The sequence below is a fragment of the Saccostrea cucullata genome, unplaced genomic scaffold (assembly GCF_032062105.1).
Source record: "Saccostrea cucullata isolate Sc308-1 unplaced genomic scaffold, CSIRO_AGI_Scuc_v1 ctg7590, whole genome shotgun sequence".
Classification (NCBI taxonomy): Eukaryota; Metazoa; Mollusca; class Bivalvia; order Ostreida; family Ostreidae; genus Saccostrea; species Saccostrea cuccullata.
The window spans coordinates 1-23,853 of record NW_026927349.1 but is presented as its reverse complement, the minus strand read 5'-3'; the positions used below and the strand labels follow the sequence as shown (position 1 = coordinate 23,853).

General features: G+C 33.6%; 1 protein-coding gene across 1 annotated transcript; it reads right to left on the bottom strand.

Moving 5' to 3' along the window:
* Positions 1-15,094: 15,094 nt before the first annotated feature.
* LOC134274171 (tripartite motif-containing 13-like) lies at positions 15,095-15,884 on the bottom strand (the record flags this gene model as incomplete). The annotated part of the gene is made up of 1 exon (XM_062756429.1): positions 15,095-15,884. A coding segment is annotated over exon 1 (790 nt), but the record flags the coding sequence as incomplete, so codon positions are not given.
* Positions 15,885-23,853: the final 7,969 nt, after the last annotated feature.

Below are 23,853 nucleotides of genomic sequence, written 5' to 3'. Positions count from 1 at the left end.
TAGATCATGCATGATTTACCATTTATCAGACATAAGTATTTTCAGAATGTAATTTTATATTTCTGTATTACACCATTCATATCTATACAGGCGCGGATCAAGGAATATTTGCCGGGTTTCCATCCTACTCCACAAACTCCTTTCCTAAACGTGAAAACCCTTTTTTTTGGGGGGGGGGGGGGTTGGGGGTTGGGTTGGGACTTTTTAAGCTGAATCTTGCTGCACGATCGGTGTGAGAACAGAGGGTGACGTCTGGCATATTTTAGAATAAATCCTTATGATTTCTTCTTTTTTCTTTTTAGTAACATTAATTCCGTGTTCTTCGGCAAGCTTTCGCAGCACATTAACATAATTTTAACTTATTTAAACTCTCCCGTTTTGACATAGTTGTATAAAGGTCACCAATGTAAACAAAATGAGTTTGCCGTCCGGAAGCGTTTGTGCGCATGTGCGAGATTTATCGTGAAAAGGCTTATTAGAAACCTCTAGAAGTACTTCCCATAGCCACTTAGCACATATTGGCGCATTGGAGGAAGGGTGAAGCGGTTTCTAGGTGGCGTCCAAGGTCACTTAAAGTAAACGTGATGTAGCATATGCTTTTAGAAACTCTGCAAAATCCGGGGGAGGGGGGGGGGGGGGGGGCTCTAGATCCGCGCATGTATATATTATTGAAAACTGCGTAATTATTTGGCAATAGTTTGATAAAATTTTTACTTATTATCTAACATATATATATATATATAGGAACCATCTTTGTGCGACATATAATTCTTCATGAATTATCTCGTTCTAAATTAATTTTGATTTACGTTACTTAGTCTTACCAAGAAAAGCAAAGATGATACAAGTACAATTTGCCTAGTAAATGCACAGGCACTGGGGGGCTGGACTCTCCCCCATTTTTTTTATGCCCCCGTAAACGAAGTTTCGGGGGGTATATAGTTTTTGTCGTGTCCGTCTGTCTGTCTAGCTGTCTGTCTGTATGTCTGTTTGTCCGCAAAAACTTTAACCTTCCCCATAACTTTTGATTTAGTGGAGCTATGGCATTCATATTTCACATGTGTATTCCTTGTGACAAGACCTTTCTTTGTATACCACCAAATTTGACCTTTTGACCTTGACCTTAGAGTTTGATCCACTTTTACACAAAAATTCTGAACTTTTACTTTACCCATATCTTTTGAACAATAGATACCAGGGCATTTATACTTGACATGTGAATTTTTTGTGAAAAGACCTTTCATTGGATACCACAACCTTGACCTTTTGACCTTGACCCTAGAGATTTCTGTACTTATAAAAAAAAACCTTTGAACAGAAAGTGCTAGGGCTTTCATACTTCACATATGTAATCCTTGTGAAAAGTCGCTCATTGGATACCAAGGACCTTGACCCTTTGACCTTGACCTTGGAGTTTGACTTACTTTATTATACATCCTTGACCTTTTGACCTTGACCTTGGAGTTAGATCCACTTTTACACAAAAATTGCAAACTTTAACTTTGGCTCTAATTTTTAAACGGTAGATACTAGGGATAACATTTTTTAAATTTCACTTCTTTTTGGCAAGACCTTTCATTAAAAACCAAGACATTTGACCTTGATCTTGGAGATTTCCGTACTTACGAAAAAACTTTAACCATGGTCATAACTTTTGAACGGTAAGAGCTAGGGCTTTCATATATATATCCTTGTGAGAAGACCTTTCATTGGATATCCACTTTGACCTTTACCTTCTTTTTACATAACCTACGCTATGTTGTGCAATGGTATATGTCGACATCGGGGCAATTTTCTGCTTTACGTAACCTAATTGTTTGTCAGCTCGTCGATCGCCACGCACGGACGACTCCGTGTATCTCGATGTCGTCAGAAATTCACACCTTTGGCACCCATGTTTTGATTACATACCGTTTCTGTAGAAATGTATTTGTAGAGGAATCCCAAGCCCCCTCGGCGTCTCTGAGACGTTAATTGTTTAATGTTTAGCTTGGGTAATATCATCGATAAATCTACTCGATTCTGCGTAAATGTACAACCGTTTATTTATGTCGAAATCTAACAAACTTTATCATTCATCAGAAAAAATGATGCCAAATTACAATGAATAATATACACACTGAATTCAGTATAACTTTGAAATTGTGGTAAAAATGCATTCAACAGCAAACAATCCAATCTACGTCATGCACGACTATTAAATCAGCCGTAATATTCATGCATGTGTAACATCATTAAGTTTGTTTTGATAGACAAATCCGTTTAAAATTTGATTTGAAAATGCAATGAAAAAAGATGAATGATGATTAAATTAAAATGAAGTGAAATGATTTTTTGTAAATACGCATTATTTATTTTTTTCCGTATCACGGAAGTCGACTTTGCACCATTACGGTTCGGAGTTTATAGAGCGCATTTCGTATCCTGTTCTGACAAAGCAAGTTGCACGCGGAGTTCGAATGCAAGATGGAAAACTGTTATTAGTAAAACGAGAACATTTCGATAAAAAGGAAGCATTTCATAAATAACATTTATGATTGATTCATTGTATGTTGTTTAATGTCCCTCTAGACAATTTTAACTCATATGGAGACGCCACCACTTGCCGTTGGAGGGCTACAAATTTTGTCCTATGCTCGGCACTCATTCGAGGTTTGCCAAATGGATCTGGGCCCCAATGTCTAAAGTTTACAATGATATGCATCGAGGTGCATTTCAAATATAAATTATGCATAGAAATTTGTATTAAAATGAGAGGTCATTTGATTTGTTAACACTTTTTTGGCCGAGCGAGAGCTATTCTGAGGTCATGACGTCAGAAGTTTATTAATAAACAGATGCTTCCACATAAGTTTCAGCTTTTCTGGCCCAGTGGTTCTTGAGAAGAAGAGTTTTAAAGTTTTTTCCTATATATTTCTATGTAAAACTTGGATACCCCATTGTGGCCCCGCCCTACCCCGGGGGTCATGATTTGAACAATTTAGAATCTACACTACCCCAGGATGCTTCCACATAAGTTTCACCTTTTCTGGCCCAGTAGTTCTTGAGAAGAAGATTTTTAAAGTTTTTTCCGATATATTTTTATGTAAAACTTGAATTCCGTATTGTGGCCCCGCCCTACCCCCGGGGGTAATAATTTGTGCAATTTAGAATCTTAATTATTTAAGGATGCTTCCTCTTAAGATTAAGCTTTTCTGGCCCAGTGGTTCTTGAGAAGGAAGATTTTTAAAGTTTTTTCCTATATATTTCTATGTAAAACTTTGATTCCCAATTGTGGCCTCGCCCTATCCCGGGCGCCATGATTTGAACAATTTAGAATCTACACTACCCTAGAATGCTTCCACATAAGTTTCAGCTTTTCTGGCCGAGTGGTTCTACAGAGGAAGACTTTTGAAGTTTATTTTTATATATTTCTATAAAATTTAAACTTTGATTCCCTTTTGCAGCCCCGCCCAACCCCTGGGGTCATGATTTGAACAATTTAGAATTTACACTATCTCAGGATGCTTCCACGTAAGTTTCACCTTTTCTGGCCCAGTGGTTCTTGAGAAGAAATTTTTTAAAAATTTTTGTCCAAAATATTTATATGTAAAACTTTCATACCCTATTTTGGCCCCGCCCTACCCCCGGGGGTCATGATTTTTATAATTAAGAATCTACACTACCCTAGAATACTTTTACTTAAGTTTCAGCTTTTCTGGCACAGTGGTTCTTGAGAAGAAGATTTTTAAAGTTTATTCCTATATATTTCTATGTAAAACTTTGATTCCCTTTTGTGGCCCCGCCCAACCCCCGGCGGTCATGATGTGAATAATTTAGTAACTCACACTATCCCAGGATGCTTCCACATAAGTTTCAGCTTTTCTGGCCCAGTGGTTCTTGAGAAGAAGATTTTTTAAAGTTTTTCCCTATATATTTCTATGTAAAACTTTGATCCCCTATTGTGGCCCCTCCCAGCCCCTGGGGCTCATGATTTTAACAATTTAAAATCTGCATTATCCCAGGATGCTTCCACATAAGTTTCAGCTTTTCTAGCCCTGTGGTTCTTGAGAAGATTTTTTAATGACCTCACCCTATTTTTGTCTTTTTTTGATTATCTCCTCTTGTAAGGGGTCTTGGTCCTTCATTTTAACGAATAAAACTCCCCTTTATCTTTGGATGCTTTGTTCCAAGTTTGATTAAAATTTGCCCGGTGGTTCTTGAGAAGAAGTAAAAATGTGAAAAGTTAACAGACGGACGGACAGCTAGACAGCTAGAGGGACGGACGGACGGTCGGTCGTACGGACGACGGACAAAATGCAATCAGAAAAGCTCACTTGAGCCTTCGGCTCAGGTGAGCTAAAAAAAACTTTTAAACTTAAAATAATTCACTGTCATTAATTTAATCCATGCATCGTAAATTCTCCTCGGACCCTGACTTCTTTGTGTTTGTATTGAATATAGTCTTGTCCCATGATCCCTTGCACTTCGTTATTGGGGTCCCCAATAACGAAGTGAAAGGGATCATAGGACAAGACTATAACTCATCGTGCCAATCGCATTATCTCGGGTCTTTCCGTCAGATGTCGGAAAAACAACTTCGAATGTTTTCATTCCCTAACCAGAGTTGTCTTCCGCTACGCTCACTACACGTAGCGGGAACGACAACTCTGGATAGAGAATACGAATGTATTAACATTCGAGGTTAAAAATTTATACATCTTCCTGTTTATTCAAATATAGGATAGACGGATTTAGAAGTCCCTTCTATAGTATATTCAAAGTAATATCATTATACTTAATAAAGTTATAATCCATATTCCACAGATAAAAGGTCTCCATGCATTTATTTCAAAGATCATGAAAAGGGAGGGTTGTCATGGCGTCTACCATATACATTCGAAGTAGTTTTTCCGCTAGTCGGAAAGGCCCGAGAAGTTGCGATTGCTCATCGTGCATCTACTAAGAACAATCCAGAGTGTTCCGATTGTAAACATGGCTTGTGAAGCGAGAAAAAAAGTTGAGAAAACTAGAGCAAAGCTCGTTGCAAAGCAACGAGTAGGTCTTCCGTCCTGTTTGACCGGAAGTAGCTTTCATTTTTAACAAAAATGATAAATAACGCCCAAAAATGCTTTGAATCCTCTAAAGCTATGTTAATTAATGCAAAAATAAGCCATTTTTTGCTACTTCCGGTTTAACCGGAAGTAACGACAACGCACGGAAAATTAATTTTTAAGCTCCCAGAGACACATGTTACCCAAAAACTTGTCAAAAACGGCAAAAATACGCATTTTCCGACTACTTCCGGTTTGGCCGGAAGTGACGACACTGGACGTATTTTGACGACTCTATTAGAATAAGCTTGACATTTTCAACAACTTTGCTTCTTTGATGTATAAAAAATTCTCAATACTTTTTGAGATGTCTGGAAGAAAACTTTTGGCCCCTCTAGATCCCTTAATTTAGGGGTCATCCCTTTTTCCGACATATCATTTGAAAGATCTACTAATTCTGCACAAATTATATTCTATATATTTTCACAAAATATTTTTAGTTTAGAAGATAAAGAGCAAAGTATGCGTAATTATTGGTTCTTTTAAGCGTTCTAATTTTTGACCCCTATATAGCGCCATTTTGAATAGAGAAATCGAAAAACTAAAACCGATGTGCACAGCTTCAATCCTTCTATTATTTAAAATCAGTAGAATTTCTGCTCCAGCTATAGCGGTCTCTGAGCCTTTGTCTGGAAACGAAAGCCTATAAATTTTCGTTTAAAGGGAAATAACTCAAAACCGGAAGTGACTTTTTGAAATTTTAGTCAGCATTCTGATAGAGTTTATAAATGTCTATAATCTCTAGAAATTTGATCGAAATCCGTTGAGAAATGAGTGAGAAATGAGGCCTCAAAGTTGCCGTCTAGGAAGCAGAAAAAAAACTAGAGGAAAGCTCGTTGCAAAGCAACGAGTAGGTTTTCCGTCATGTTTGACCGGAAGTGGGTTTCATTTTTGACAAAAATGAGAAATAACGTCCAGAAATGGTTTGATTCCTCTAAATCCATGTTAATTATTGCAAAAATAAGCCATTTTCTGTTACTTCCGGTTTGACCGGAAGTGACGACGACGCACGGAAAATTAATTTTAATGCTCCCAGAGACATGTGTTACCAAAAAACTTATCAAGAACGGCAAAAATACGCGTTTTCCGACTACTTCCGGTTTGGCCGGAAGTGACGACGCGGGACGTATTTTGGCGACTTCAATAGATTAAGCTTGACATTTTTAACAACTTTGCTTCTTTGACGTATCACAAATTCTCAATACTTTTTGAGATATAAAGAAAAAACTTTCGGCTCCTCCAGGTCCATCCCTTTTTTTCGAGATGTCATTTAAAAGATTTTGAAATTCTACACCTTTTTTGTTCTACATGCTTTAATAATATATTTCTAGGTAAAAAGTTATCGTTGAAAAGGTGCTTAAAATTTTGAAATTCTTAATAGGACTATTTTTGGGCCATAGCGAGCGTCGGCGCTTCGTACTTCCGGTAGCTGTGATATACTTAGTGCACTTCTCCAAAAGTTGCTCTAGCATCACTGAAAATTTCAAGCTTCTGAGTTTAGTGCTTTTTGAGAAAACTGCCGGACAAACTGACCCTCTAAAAATCACTAAATCGCAGAAAACTCCGAACCGGAAGTGACGTCATCAAAATAAAAAATGTATATCTAGATTTTTTGATGTTCTATCTCAGACCTGAAAGTTTCATGAAAATCGATCAAGTCGTTCTCCAGAAATCGCGCGTACAAAATCGGTAAGATAAAAAAACAATAATAGATATAGTGGAAAAGAAACCTAAGAAAAACAATAAGGTCTTCCGCTGAAGACGGAAGACCTTAATAATCTTTACCAACAGAATCAGTAGAAGGTCTTCCGTTGGAAACGGAAGACCTTAATTAGTGAAATTTTCGTCTATATATGGATTTTTTAGAAGATGGGTGGGTTGGAAGTTGGGATGAAAGGCATACTACAATCTCAACAAGTATGCAAGGGAGGGGGGGTTGTCTCAGACTTTTTTTGAGAACAGTCATCTGTTGCAGTTTTAATATGTAAGCTTTCATTTGGGCGCCGCATGACCCTTTAATTCCCCACTTTTTGCACTCTCTACCATGAGGAACGAACGACAACTCTGCATAGGAGATTGCACTTTTTGTTGCTGTTCATAGTGCATATACATGGGCAACTTCCAGGAAAATATTACCGCAATATTAGACAAACTGAAGTCATACTCAATACTTTATCCTCTACTTTCTCAAGATTTTTCTGTATTATTATATGTATATCGAAAAAAAAGATAGGTGAGCAAGGTGAGCCAAATGCCTTACAGTGCGTCAAACTTGTAGGTGAAAATTTAATCTCAATTATAACAAAATTTTCGTGTAACATTGACATATATACTTGATGTAAAAACTCAACAATTTGCAAAACTTATAAAAAAAGATTTTTTTTGGTCTGCTGTTTAATGTTTCTCTCAAGAATTTCTCACTCATATGGAGACGCCATATTTTGTCCTATACTCGGCACGCATGGCCACCGAGCAGTGAGGGATCTTTTTTGAGCTTACTCCTACTGCTACACATGACCTAGGATAAAATGGTCTCATCCAAAGGACGGTCTCCACGCCCATAATAGTATGCAAACCCGCAATCAACTCCTTACTTCGTGACTCTTTGAGCAGACGCTCTAACCACTGCGCCGCGCGTTCGACATCAAAGAGATTGAAAATTTTTCCTTATGATATAGAATATACACGCTCAAGAGGACAAACTGAAAAGGATCATTTTCTAATTCTATTCATAACATAATTTTTGATATTAGTAGATAATCGCTTTATTCCATGACCTTGTCTCAAGATCACAAAGATAAGTTGTTTCAAATGAATAATTTGAAAGAATATATGTGAACTTGTCAAGTCGGTAACATACATTGTACAGAAGGGGCTTGCTTATAAATAACCAGTTGCACGGCTTGACGGAGGGTCATCTGTACAATTAAGTTTAAGGTCTCTATCAGAACTGTACATTGCTTTACTGTCTTTCTACTGCTGAAACATTGCAAAATGATACACTGAAAAGATTGCTTACATCCTTAGAATGCGGCATGACCTTGACTCAATGTCACTTTGCCCTATTCGCAGCTCCAGCGAAAGACCTACTCGTTGCTTTAAAAGGAGCTCGGCTCTAGTTAAGGTCTTCCCGTCTTCAGCGGAAGACCTTCTTGTTATTCTTAGGTTTCTTTTCCACTATTTTTATTATTAGGGTCTTCCGTCTTCAGCGGAAGACCCTTCTATTATTGTAAAGTTTCTTTTTCTTCTTCTTATTTTTTTTTCCTTCACCGATATCTCAGTAACGGTTCGGTGGATCGTTATGAAATTTTCGGAGATGAAAGGGAACAGATTTCGCTCAATCATATATTTTCATTTTTTCTAATTTTACTTCCGGTCGTGAAATATGACGTAATTGCTACAATTTTTGTCCGCCCTACTCATAGAACACTACGCAAAATAGAGATTTGAAGTTTTCAAGAATGATTAAATGTGAACTTATCATTTGTAGCTGACTTTTGAAATTTTAAAAATGTGTTTAAATTTTTCAAATTTTAAAGTTGAATTTTTCAAAAAAAAAATTTTTAACCAATTTTAATTTTTTTTTCATGTCATCAAATAGATCTTGGCGAGCACTTTCCAAAAATGTATTTGTTTTGTATGTGAGTACAATAATAAACATTATATAAGATCAGGTGTGTGTTAGGACACTTGAGTGCAAATGTACTCTTAGAACTTTTCTTTTAAAAAATCATTTCTCTTTTATTTATTGACCGATTTCAATTTTTTTTACACTATCAAATAGATCTTTTCAAGACCTTTTCAACGGTTTATATTTTTTTTATTGTACATGTACATTTAATAATGAAGACAATATGAGCTCAGGAAATTTAACCTTTCGTTTTGACAGGACATGTCAAATTCATTATCAAGGACCCTTACGGATGACGGTACTCTTTAGATCTCTTTGATCTTCGGTGGACACTTCTGATATACGTAAAACGTCCTTGTTTATTTGTTGACAGTTTTAAAACTTTTTAAATCATCAACTAGATCTTTTTGAGAGCTTTCCAACAGTATATTTTTTCTGGATTGTAAATGCACTAATAAAGAAACTATGAGCTCAGGTATTTTAGCATTTTGTTTTGACAGAACATGTCAAAATCATTATCAAGGACGCTTGCGGTTAGTACAGATGGATGTTCTCTTCGATCTTTGGCCTATATCCTTTGATTTGAAAAAAAAAATATAGCACAGTGTAATTGAAAATTCTCTAAGGTCAAAAAGAGTAAAATTTAAACAATTTCAGTTTAAAAAAAAATATGTTTTAATTGCTTCCAAACGTAAAATAAGGATTATTTATGTATTTTGAAAGATTGAAAACACCAGACCATGTGTTTAAAAATCTTATAAAGGTCAAATAGTGTAAAATTTAATCTATTTAAATTTTCAAAAAAAAAAAAAAATAATAAATAAATGTTTCCTAATTGTTTAAACATATGGACTACATCTGAATTTTAACAGATCGATAACAGCATATTTTGTGTTTGGAAATCTCTCAAAGGTCAAATAGGGTGAAGTTTAATCGATTCAAAATTTTCAAAAATTTAAATTGCTTCCATATGTCACAACAAAGACTGTTCAGGTATTTTGAATGATCGATGACATCAAACAGTGTGTTTTGATATTATTAAAATGTCAAATAGAGAAAGATTTAAATTTTCAAAAAAATTAAATTGCTTCCAAATGTTAAAGCAAACTCTATATATGTATTTTGACAGATAGAGAATATCATACAATGTGTTTTGAAATCTTTCAAAGGTCAAAAAGAGTGAAATATAAACGATTTAAAATTTTCAAAAAAATTAAATTTCTGCCAAATGTAAAATCAAGTGCAACAACTGTATTTTGACAAATGAAGAATATCAAACAATGTGTTTTGAAATCTCTCAAAGGTCAAAAAGAGAAAGATTTAAACGATTCAAAAAATTTAAATTGCTTCCAAATGTAAAATCAAGTACCATATCTGTGTTTTGACATATGGAGAACATCATACAATATGTTTTGAAATATCTCAAAGGTCAAATCGAAGGAAATTTAAACGAATTAAATTTTTCAAAAATTTTAAATCTCTGCCAAATGTAAAATCAAGTGCTACATCTGTATTTTGACAGATGAAGAATATTATACAATGTGTTTAGAAATGTCTCAAAGGTCAAATAAAGCGAGATTTAAACAATTAAAATGGTTCAAAAATTTAAATTGCTTCTAAATGTAAAATCAAGTACTATATCAGATTTCAAAACACATGGTCTCATGTTCTCCATCTGTCAAAATACAGATATAGTATTTGATCTTACATTTGGAAGAAATATAAATTTTTTGAAAAATTTAAATTGTTTAAATCTTACTCTATTTGACCTTTGAAAGATTTCAATACACATTATATGATATTCTCCATCTGTAAAAATACAGATGTAGTACTTGATTTTACATTTGGCAGAAATTAAATTTTTTTCAAAAATTTAAAACGTTTAAATCTCCCTTTATTTGACCTTTGAAATATTTTAAAACACATTGTATGATGTTCTCCATATATCAAAATACAGATACAGTACTCGATTTTACATTTGGAAGCAATTTAAATTTACTGAAAAAGTTTAATTGTTTAAATCTTTCTATTTTTGACCTTTGAGAGATTTCGAAACGCATTGTATGATATTCTTCATCTGTCAAAATACAGTTGTTGCAACTGATTTTATATCTGGCAGAAATTTAAAATTTTTGAAAAATTTAAATTGTTTAAATTTCCCTCTATTTGACCGTTGAGATATTTTAAAACACATTCAATGATGTTCTCCATATATCAAAATACAGATAAGGTACTCAATTTTACATTGGAAGCAATTTAATTTTTTTGAAAAATTTAAATCGTTTAAATATCCTCTATTTGACCTTTGAGATATTTTACAACATATTGTATGATGTTTTCCGTATGTCAAAATACAGATATGGTACACGATTTTACATTTGGAGGAAATTTAATTTTTTTGAAAAATTTAAATTGTTTAAATCTCCCTCTATTTGACCTTTGAAAGATTTCAAAACAAATTGAATGATATTCTTCATCTGTCAAAATACAGATATAGCACTTGATTTTACATTTGGCAGAAATTTAAATTTTTTGAAAAATTTAAATCGTTTAAATTTCCCTCTATTTGACCATTGAGATATTTCAAAACACGTTGTATGATGTTCTCCATATGTCAAAATACAGATATTGTACTCAATTTTACATTTGGAAGCAATTTAATTTTTTCGAAAAATTTATATTGTTTAATTTTCCCTTTATTTGACCGTTGAAAGATTCCAAAACACATTGTATGATATTCTCCATATATCAAAATAGATGTAGTATTTGATTTTACATTTGGCAGAAATTGAATTTTTCTGAAAAAATTAAATCGTTTAAATCTCCCTCTATTTGACCTTTGAGATATTTCAAAACACATTGTATGATGTTCTCCATATGTCAAAATACAGATATGGTACTCGATTTTACATTTGGAAGCAATTTATTTATTTGAAAAATCTAAATTGTTTAAATCTCCCTCTATTTGACTTTTGAAAGATTTCAAAACACATTGAATGATATTCTTTATCTGTCAAAATACAGATGTAGTACTTGATTTTACATTTGGCAGAAATTAAAAATAAAAAAAAGAATTTAAATCGTTTAAATCTCCCTCTATTTGACCTTTGAGATATTTCAAAACACATTGTATAATGTTCTCCATATGTCAAAATACATATATGGTACTCGATTTTACATTTTGAAGCAATTTAAATTTTTTGAAAAATTTAAATTGTTTAAATCTCCCTCTATTTGACCTTTGAAAGATTTCAAAGCACATTGTATGATATTCTCCATCTGTCAAAATACAGATGCAGTGTTTGATTTTACATTTTACATTAATTTTTTTGAAAATTTTAAATCGTTTAAATCTCCCTTCATTTGACCTTTGAGATATTTCAAAACACATTGTATGATGTTCTCCATATGTCAAAATACAGATATGGTACTCAATTTTACATTTGGAAGCAATTTAATTTTTTTTTTATTTAAATCGTTTAAATCTTTCTCTTTTTGTCCTTTGACAGATTTCAAAACACATTGAATGATATTCTTCATCTGTCAAAATACAGATGAACATGTAGCATTTGATTTTACATTTGGCAGAAATTAAAAATTTTTTGAAGAATTTAAAAATTGTTTAAATGTTCCTCTATTTGACTTTGAGGGATTTCAAAACACATTGTATGATGTTATCCATATGTCAAAATACAGATATGGTACTTGATTTTAAAATAATTTGAAAAATTTAAATCGTTTAAATCTCACTTTATTTGACCTCTCATATATTTCAAAACACAGTGAATGATGTTCTTTATCTGTCAAAATTCAGATATAGTGCTTGATTTTACATTTGGAAGCAATCTAAAATTTTGGGAAAAATTTAAATCGTTTAAATCTCATTCAATTCACCCTTTGAGAGATTTCAAAACTAATCTTTTATCATAATAAATATTTAAATAAAAATGTAAGACATATTCTTATCTCGTCTTATTGGAAAATGGACGGAAGACCCACTCGTTGCTCGTATCTAGTTATTAAGGTCTTCCGTCTTCAGCGGAAGACCTTCTTGTTATTCTTAGGTTTCTGTTCCACCATCTAAGGTCTTCCGTCTTCAGTGGAAGATCTTACTGTTATTCTTAGATTTCTTTTCCACTATTTTTAAGGTCTTCCGTTTCAACTGAAGACCTTATTTTTCTGTTGTTTCTTTTCAACTTTTCGTATAATTAAGGTCTTCCGTTTCAACGGAAGATCTTCTTATTTTTCTGTTGTTTCTTTTCAACTTTTTCAGGTCTTTCGGCTTCAGCGGAAGACCTTCTAGTGATTCTTAGGTTTCTTTTTCACTTTTCTTATTATTAAGGTCTTCCGTTTCAATGGAAGACCTTCTTATTTTTCTGTTGTTTCTTTTCAACTTTTCCTATTATTAAGGTCTTTCGTCTTCAGCGGAAGACTTTACTGTTATTCTTAGGTTTCTTTTCCACTATTTTTATTATTAAGGTCTTTCGTCTTCAGCGGAAGACCTTCTTGTTATTCGTTTGTTTCTTTTCCACTGTTTTTCTTCTTATTTTTTTTCTTACCTATTTTGTGCATTCGATTTCTCGGAAACGGCTTGTTAGATTTTTATGAAACTTTCAGGTCTGATAGAACATTAAAAATTCCCAATACTCTTTTTTTAATTTTGATGACGTCATTTCCGGTTTTGAGATTTTCGCGATTTAGTGATTTTCAGAGGGTTACTTTGTCTGGCAGTTTTCTCAAAAAGCACTTAACACAGATGCATGAAATTTTCAGCGATGATAGAGCTAAATGTGCTGATGTGATATACACCTCTTTTTTTCTCTGGAAGTGCAGCACGTCGGCCATGGCTATGGCTCGAAAAAAGTCCTATAGGGGATTTAAATTTTTTTCACACTTTTTCTGCAATATCTTTTTACATGTTAATATTTTTAAAAGATGTATAGAACAAAAGTTGTAGAGAATATCACGATCTTTCTAAAAATATCAACAATTAAGAGCTGGCCCCTATAATAAAGGGCCAAAAGGGGCCAAAAGTTTTTCTTTTATATCTCAAAAAGTATTGAGAATTTGTAATACGTCAAAGAAGCAAAGTTGTTCAGAATGTCAAGTTTTATCTAATAGGGTCGTCAAAATACGTCCGGCGATGTCACTTCCGGTCAAACCGGAAGTAGTCAAAAATTGCATATTTTTGCCGTTTTTGACAGGTTTTTGGGTTACATATGTCACTGGAAGCTTAAATCTTAATTTTCTGTCCGTCGACGTCACTTCCGGTCAAACCGGAAGTAGCCAAAAATGGCTTAATATTGAAATAGTTAATGAGGATTTGGAGGATTAAACCATTTTTAGACTTCATTACTCATTTTTTTTGAAAATTGAAAGTTGCAGATGTACTTCCGGTCTAACAAGACGGAAGACCTACTCGTTGCTTTGCAACGAGCTCGGCTCTAGTTATTATTGTCTTTTTCCATACCGATTTTGTGCACGCGAGTTCTCGGAAACCGCTCGCTCGATTTTCATGAAACTTTCAGGACTGATAGAACATCAAACAATCTTGATATATAATTTTTTGTTTTGATGACGTCACTTCCGGTTTTGAGATTTTCGCGATTTAGTGATTTTCAGAGGGTCACTTTGTCCGGCAGTTTTCTCATAAAGCACTTAACACAGAAGCATGAAATTTTCAGCGATGATAGAGCAACATGTGCTGATATGACATACATCTCTCTTTTTCTCCGGAAGTGCAGCACGTTGGCGCTAGCAATGGTTCGAAAAAAGTTCTATCGGGGATTTAGAATTTTTGACACCTTTTCTGCAATATCTTTTTACATGTTAACATTTTATAAAGACATATAGAACAAAAATTGTAGAGAATGTCACGATCTTTCGAAAAATATCAACAAGAAGGGGCTGGCCCCTATAATAAAGGGTCAAAGGGGGCCAAAAGTTTTTCCTTTATATCTCAAAAAGTATTTAGAGTTTGTAATAGGTCAAAGAAGCAAAGCTGTTCAAAATGTCAAGCTGTATCTAATGAGGTCGTCAAAATACGTCACTTTCGGTCAAACCGGAAGTAGTCAAAAATTGCATATTTTTGCCGTTCTTAACAGGTTTTTGGGTAACATATGTCACTGGGAGCTTAAATCTTAATTTTCTGTCCGTCGATGTCACTTCCGGTCAAACCGAAAGTAGCCAAAAATGGCTTAATATTGCAATAATTAATATAGATTTGGAAGATTAAACCATTTTTGGACTTCATAACTCCTTTTTTTTTAAATGAAAGTTACACATGCACTTCCGGTCAAACAGGACGGAAGACCTACTCGTTGCTTTGCAACGAGCTCGGCTCTAGTATTATATTTATGTTTTCTCTCACCTTTGTTTACTTGTTCAATGTTATCTGACCCTAATTGTTTTGTGTAACACTGACCTTCACACCATGCCCTCAATACAACTATTTCTGGATCTCCATATTCAACTGAGCTTGTTTCAGTCAGACTGATATTGTTTACATCCCGAATTTTTCCTATCATATTCTCCATCACTTTATCACTGATTTCTCCTTTACTGTATCTTACTGAAAGTTTACAGTCCTTTATATCAAAATCCTGTACAGACAGCATTTTTGTAAGATCTCTGTGGTTGACGATCAAGCCGTAATCTGACAGGGCGCTGTTGTTATCCTCCATAAACTTGACCATCTCTTCAATTTCTTTCTTCTTTTTGTTTAGCTCAGATTTCACAATATTCAACTTTTTATTTTTTTCCTCCAAATTATCTCTCAGTCTTTGTTCATTTTTTTTCCTGATTTCGTTCAGCCTGGCCATTATCTCATCAACATGCTTCTGAAGCTTTTTAATCTCAGAGTCACACACTTCTTTATTTTCTGTGATCTGTTTTGAAACCTTCTCTAGCTTCTTATTAATCCCAGGTAGGTCCCCTTCCTTGATCTTTGTCAGAAATTCAAGCAAATCTCTTCTCCTTTGGGTGGATGCCGTGGGTAGAGTGTTCCACTCGTGATCTTTATGAACTGTTTTGGCACACTTTCCACAAATAAATTCATCGCATTCCTCACATATAACATCAATAGGCAAATCATGAGTTTTACACATTTCAATATGCTCTTGGGGAGAGCCCAGTGGATATTGTGGTTTACTGGCTGCCATTTTTGTTGAATGTCTCCTACCTATGACCTAGATTTGAAGCAGCGGTAAGGTTACTCAGTATTAAGCAAACTGATATGCACCGTGAACAAACAAGTACAAAAGTTAACAAGTCCTAATATAAAGAGGTAGCTTTAAACTAGGTGTATTCAGTCACTAAATTAAATTTTGAAAATTTATCTAGCATTTCATGCATTAGTTCTGAGGTATGCATTTTTGCTGGCAAAGGGGATTTTGGCCCCCCTCTAAATTTCTTGGCAAATTCCACCAAACTGTGCACTTTCAAGTGAATTCTTACTTGAGACTACATGACACAGGCACTTGTTTCGGGAATAAATTCTAACCCATAGTGTAATAATAACACAAGGTATCTAACTCCAAATTTCACGGAGTATTCCCCTCCCTTAGAATCGCGCTCATTTACTCTTTCAGAGAAAAGGCAGTGGCAAACTGTTTATACCTATGTCATCTACGATAATTTATCTACACAACCATGCATGACTTGCTTGTCTTTGTTTTCTTTAATCTCCGTAAACAGCGTCAAAACTCTACTCGACGAGTTGAAAAGTCGAACTAAACCATAAAACGGTATGTGCTAATCTCGGGCAAAGAGAAAAATTAAAGAATGCGTGGGTTTAAAAATTCAATTCCAGATTTTAAATATTGCATTGAATAAATAAAATTTCATAGTGTCTCATTTTCCATAAAAACACTACAATGTTTTTCCGATGTAATTTTAGAAACAGATTTTTATCCAATCAAATTCGAGGTCTAATTCTTTGCCCGAGACTAGAACATACCATTCTATGGTTGAGTTTCACTTTCCACTTGGCGAGCAGAGTTTTGAAGCTGAATACGGAGATAAAAGAAAATAAAGACAAGCATGCCAGATATATGGTTGTGTAGATAAATTATCGTAGAAGACATAGGTATAAACAGTTTACCCGCGCATTTCCTTTGAAAGTGTAAATGAGCGCGATTCTAAGGAAGGGGGTACTCGGTGTAAATCGGAGTTAGATACCTTGTGTTATTATTATACTATGGGTCAAAAATTTATTACAGAAACAAGTGCCTGTGCTAGATGACCTAGCTGCTACATCTTCCTAAATATCTCTGTACTATTGGTGTATATCTTGTCTACTTCTTATATAGTCCTATCCACACTTTGCAAAAGTTGTTTCCCTTTGCGGGGTCAACCAAAAGGTCAAAAGGGAAAGAAACTTGGGTGTGCTGTGATAAATTCATTGTGTTTAATTGTGTGGGTAGCCCCATCTTGGGGCAATCAGTACATAAAAGGCAGAGCTTTTTAAAAGTCAAATGACGAAGTTACAAACCTGAAAACTACAAAGGCTACTGTGTGGATTGTATGGGTTTATCCCCTAAGATGGCGGCCAAGGGACATAACTTTTGAAAAGTGTGGATTGGACTATACTTAATCATAGACATAATTCGATTTATGTCTATGACTTAATGAATAATATATTCTACAACAGTGGGGAAACAAAGTACTCAGAAGTACTGAAAGCGGGACTCATTTACAGGGTAATGAACAAAAACTAAAAACAGCGTAAAATATTTAACATGCACATGTAACGTGTTGGGGTTTTATATACCAACAGAAGTAAATAAACACGGATGCAGCAAGATAAATTAAGGTCAAACGATTATGCACAGATGTGTCCTCAGCGGGGAGTTTTACATAAAAGCGTACATCAAGTCATTAATTATGTTCCCCGCATTTGTGTTACCTTGATAGTACAACCTTTATCCATAGAATATGACGCAGACAGGGATACCTGATGAAAACCTTTATTTTAAACACATAATTAATCGAAGAAGACGGTAGAAAGTATACTATAAACAAGACCGGAAGTAGCTTTCATTTTTAACAAAAATGAGAAATAACGCCCAAAAATGCCTTGAATCCTCTAAAGCTATGTTAATTAATCAAAAATAAGCCATTTTTTGCTACTTCCGGTTTAACCGGAAGTGACGACGACGCACGAAAAATTGATTTTTAAGCTCCCAGAGACATATGTTGCCCAAAAACCTGTCAAAAACTGAAAAAAAACGCGTTTTCCGACTACTTCCGGTTTGGCAGGAAGTGACGACGCTGGACGTATTTTGACTACTCCACTAGATTAAGCTTGACATGTTCAACAACTTTGCTTCTTTGATGTATAACAAATTCTCAATACTTTTTGAGATATCTGGAAAAAACTTTTGGCCCCTCTAGATCCCTTAATTTAGGGGTCAGTCCTTTTTCCGACATATCATTTGAAAGATCTTCTAATTCTGCACAAATTATGTTCTATATATTTTAACAAAATATTTTTAGTTTAGAGGATAAGAAGCAAAATATGAGTAATTTTTGGTTCTTTTAAGCGTTCTAATTCTTGACCCCTATAGAGCGCCATTTTGAATAGAGAAATCGAAAAACTATGGCACGCCAAATTCACAAAAATGAGATAATCATAGTTTCACAATTGATAAACTAGGTTTATCGGTTGTAAACTATAGTTTACAAACCGTAAACTATAGTTAACAACGTTAATCTATATTTTACATCCGTGAACCATAGTTAACGCGATAATCTATGTTTCACAACCGTAAACTATATTTAACACTGAAAACAATCATTTGCGATTCCAAAACATAGATTATCTGATAAATACAGTTTCACAATTTGTAAACTATAGTTTACAAACCGTTAACTATAGTTAACGATCTGATAAATATAGTTTCACGATTTGTGAAACTATGATTAACAACTCTTAACTATAGTTTACGATTGTAAACTATAGTTTACAAACGTGAATCTATGTTTATCAACAAAATCTATTGTTAACGCTTATCACAGACAGATAAACTTAGATTATCATTCGTAAACTATAGTTAATAACCGTTAAAGGGTTTTTATCATGCATCATGATTTTTTGATATAACAAGGTTTATACGCTATTAAAATCATCCATCAATTTTTTTTTGGTTAGGAAATTAATATTTTGGGTGTTTCAGCGATTCAAAGTTTAAATTTCTCAATATGCATATTTTGATCGCCGATATTGCGCGCCATTGCTCTGACGTCATAGGTGTCGGTCCTGGTCAAGCGAGAGTACTTATTGTGTTTACAAAACGACTCAATGGCTTCGTCTTAAAACCTTACTACAATTCAAATAAATGATAATTGGTTAATTGATAGATAATTAGATATAATTTGTGGCGTCTGGATGAAAAATCAGTACAGGAAAGGTTTTAGGAAGTTTTTTTTTTTACCTGCCAGGGACTTGGTCGGTGCGTGGATTTGTCTCCATTCAGAGCATTCGTTAAAGTACGATCACAATTTTTTCCTGTATTATATAAAATATCTATTTGATGGAAATAGTATTTTTCAAAAAATAATAATTTATCAAAAGGCATTTTAAAAGTCCGACACACACATCATGCACTAGTCTATGTGTTGTGAAGTTCGTAATCATGGTAATGGCGCACGGCGCCATTGAAGATCGAAGTGGCCTTTCTATCAAATGATGTTCATTGCTGGAACAGATAGAAGATACACAAGATCTGTTTATATGTGTTATTTATTAAAATAACGAAGAAAGAAAACGTATAAGGACCATTTTAAAATTATTTTAGAAGTCAAACGTTAATAATCCGATCTATTCAGTCGAAGTCAGCATGGTCAGGTGTTGTCATTCACGGCTTCGTCTTCAATGCCCTATCTTCCTTTCACGGTATGTTTTTTGTTTATTTTTCTGTTGTAGAAGTTAATACATATAAGAATTAGCATCCATAGCCAATGTTATATTGTCAACATCAAAATTTCTTCCAACCTAGTGGTATATTCTTTTTATTTCATGCAGATGTCTATAGGGTAGATGTTTTCTTACGATACGCTTACGAGGTCTAATTGCCCATTGACACCTATGACGTTTCAGTACCACGTGACCCCTATCTAATTAGTGGAGATTTTCAATCTGAAGACCTTACATTACGGACGTATTATGGCTTAAATACGACAGTTTAAAACATTATTTTATAATTAAACGATAATTATATGTTCCAAGAATATAATAGTGTTTAATTTTTAAGAAATTTCGATGCGTGATAAAAACCCTTTAAATATAGTTTTACAGATGAAAACTATACTTAACGAATCGCTAACTATACTTAACGAATCGTTAACTATAGTTTACGGTCGATAAACCTAGTTTATCAAATGTGAAACTAGGTTTATCTTATTTTTGTGAATTTGGCGTGCCATTAAAAACACAAACCGATGTGCATAACTTCAATCCTTTTATTATCTATGGCACGCCAAATTCACAAAAATGAGATAATCATAGTTTCACAATCGATAAACTAGGTTTATCGAATGTAAACTATAGTTTACAAACCGTAAACTATAATTAACAACGTTAATCTATATTTCACATCTGTAAACCATAGTTAACGCGATAATCTATGTTTCACAACCGTAAACTATACTTAACACCGAAAACAATCATTTGCAATAGCAAAACATAGATTATCTGATAAATACAGTTTCACGATTTGTAAACCATGGTTTACAACTCTTCACTATAGTTAACAATCGTAAATTATAGTTTACAGACGTGAATCTATGTTTATCAACAAAATCTATTGTTAACGTTTTATTACAGACAGATAAACTTAGATTAGCATTCGTAAATTATAGTTAACAACCGTTAAATATAGTTTTACAGATGAAAACTATAATTAACGAATTATAAATTATAGTTTACGGTTTGTAAACTATAGTTTACAGTCGATAAACCTAGTTTATCAATTGTGAAACTAGGTTTAGCACGCAACATTCACAAAAATGAGCTAATCATAGTTTCACAGTCAATAAACTAGGTTTATCGGTTGTAAATATAGTTTACGGACTGTTAACTATAGTTAACAACGTGAATCTATATTTTACATCTGTAAATCATAGTTAACGCGATAATCTATGTTTCACAACCGTGAACTATACTTAACGCCAAAAACAATCATTTGCAATTGCAAAACATAGATTATCTGATAAATACAATTTCACGATTTGTAAACCATGGTTTACAAGTCTTAACTATCGTAAATTATAGTTTACAGACGTGAATCTATGTTTATCAACAAAGTCTATTGTTAACGTTTTATTACAGACAGATAAACTTAGATTAGCATTCGTAAACTATAGTTAACAACCGTTAAATATAGTTTCACAGATGAAAACTATAATAAATGAATTGTAAATTATAGTTTACGGTTTGTAAACTATAGTTTACAGTCGATAAACCTAGTTTATCAATTGTGAAACTAGGTTTAGCACGCAACATTCACAAAAATGAGCTAATCATAGTTTCACAGTCAATAAACTAGGTTTATCGGTTGTAAACTATAGTTTAAGGACTGTTAACTATAGTTAACAACGTTAATCTATATTTTACATCTGTAAATCATAGTTAACGCGATAATCTATGTTTCACAACCGTGAACTGTATTTAACGCCAAAAACAATCATTTGCGATCGCAAAACATAGATTATCTGATAAATACAGTTTCACGATTTGTAAACTATGGTTTACAACTCTTAACTTTACTTAACGATCGTAAATTATAGTTTACAGACTTGAATCTATATTTATCAACAAAATCTATTGTTAACGTTTTATCACAGACAGATAAACTTAGATTAGCATTCGTAAACTATAGTTAACAACCGTTAAATATAGTTTTACAAATGAAAACTTTACTTAACGAATCGTTAACTATAGTTTACGGTTTGTAAACTATAGTTTACAGTCGATAAACCTAGTTTATCAATTGTGAAACTAGGTTTAGCTCATTTTTGTGAATTTGGCGTGCCATAATTATCTAAAATCACTAAAATTTCTGCTCCAGCTTTAGCCGTCTCTGAGCCTTTGTCTGGAAACGAAAGCCTATAAATTTTCGTTTAAAGGGAAATAACTCAAAACCGAAAGTGACTTTTTGAAATTTTAGTCAGCATTCTGATAGAGTTTATAAACGTCTATAACCTCTGAAAATTTGAGCGAAATCCGTTGAGAAATGAGTGAGATATGAGGCCTCAAAGATGCGGTCTAGGAAGCAGAAGAAAAAAAAAATACATGTTATCTTTACCAACAGAATCAGTAGAAGGTCTTCCGTTGGATAAGCCAAGATTTAAAGTTGGAATTACCAACTTTAAAGTTGGAAAAGGCAAGATTAAAGTTGGAATTAAGTTGGAATTACCAACTTTAATGGTGAAATTTCCAACTTATAAAAAATATTGCGTGGCACTAATACGCTTCCGTAGTATAAATTGTGAATGTTTCATTAATAATGATGCCATAAACAGTGAATTTATTCAAGAATTCATTTTACGTACCATCAGCAATATATCACGGCGATTGACCCAGGCAGCATGTTTTTTTCAATATCAGAGGTGCAGATTTACATGCATACACATGTACTTGTCTTTATTTCATAACTGCACATTTTGTTTTAGCGAAATTGTACATAAAAAAATTACTTGAAGGATTTGCAAATTTAGAAATATATTTTTATATACATGTACATGTAATAGTAAGAATAGGAACGCTATAAATGAGAAAGGTAACTCTACTTCTTGTTTCCTAAAAGATGGGATATTTAATTCATCGCCAAATTCGCTATGCCACCATGATTTTTAAATTACAAAAGGTGGCGGTTAATCGAGAATTAACTGTACATGTTTATTTATTGCTGCCTGTTGCGAAGTTTCAAATCCAAGTTATATGTACAGTCCAGTAGAGCTACAGTCTCATCAGAGACTTCGATTTTGAATAACATGATGGCCTATCCTTTCTCTCATCATAGTTGTCTTTGACCATAAAGCTACAGATCCCGTAATGCAAAAAAGGTGCAATTTACGGCGCAAGATTTTTTGCGCACTTTTGGGGAACATTTCTCCACTTTCTAGCGTTTCAATTAACTACCTTTCACTCCCTAATTCTAGACACATTCTGTAGCCAGTATGTATATTTTATGCACCTCCCAACCATTTATAGTTGTATCTTCAGCCAATAAACTTGCTTGAAGTGAATTTTCAGCAATCTAACAAATAATTTTAATCAAGCGAGTTTATCACTTTTAGAGACGACTATAAAGGGTAGGTAGATGGATAAAATATACATATTGGCTACAGAATATGTTTAGAATTACAGACTGAGAGGTAGTTAATTGACCTGTGCTGGAAAGTGGAGAAATTCTCCTCGAAAGTGCGCAAAAAAATCTTGCGCCGTAAATTGCACCTTTTTTTTTTTGCATTACGGGATCTGTAGCGTTATGGTCAAAGACAAATAGATAAAACCATAACGCTACAGATCTGCAGCTATCATCATAGTAGTGAATCTTTTGCAGCTTAAATGGTAACTTTGTCAATTAACTGTGGGCAGTGAAATTCTCTCAATATAATTAAAATTAGCAACTGAGTCATAGGCTCATGAGCATTCTATTTGCCTTACACTTCCAACATGCCGACATCTTTACGAACTATATATAGTACGGTAATTCTCAAAGTTATCTAAAATAAAATTCCTCATGAAAGGGTGATTAAGTTGTCCAGTTGTATCATTAAACCCCTTCCAAGGATGAATAGCATTAAGTCTGAGTGTGGCAACATACATTATATGTATGTCTTTTCTGAAACCTCTTTAGATAGCTTCCTTTTGTTTGAATTCCTAATAATAAAAGTCTGTCAAATGTATGCACACTTTATTCATTGATCTGCTGTGAAGAAATAAAAAGATTAAAAGTGAAGATAATAGCTGTACAAAACACAATGATAAAAGAGATAGCAAAAAAATCAACATCAAAAACAAAAGCAAACTTTGCTGCAAAAAGATCAAAAAAAAGATTCTAAAAAGAAATTAAAAAGAAAAGAGAGACTGGACGAAATGAAGTGACTAAGTTAAACTCTGACTCT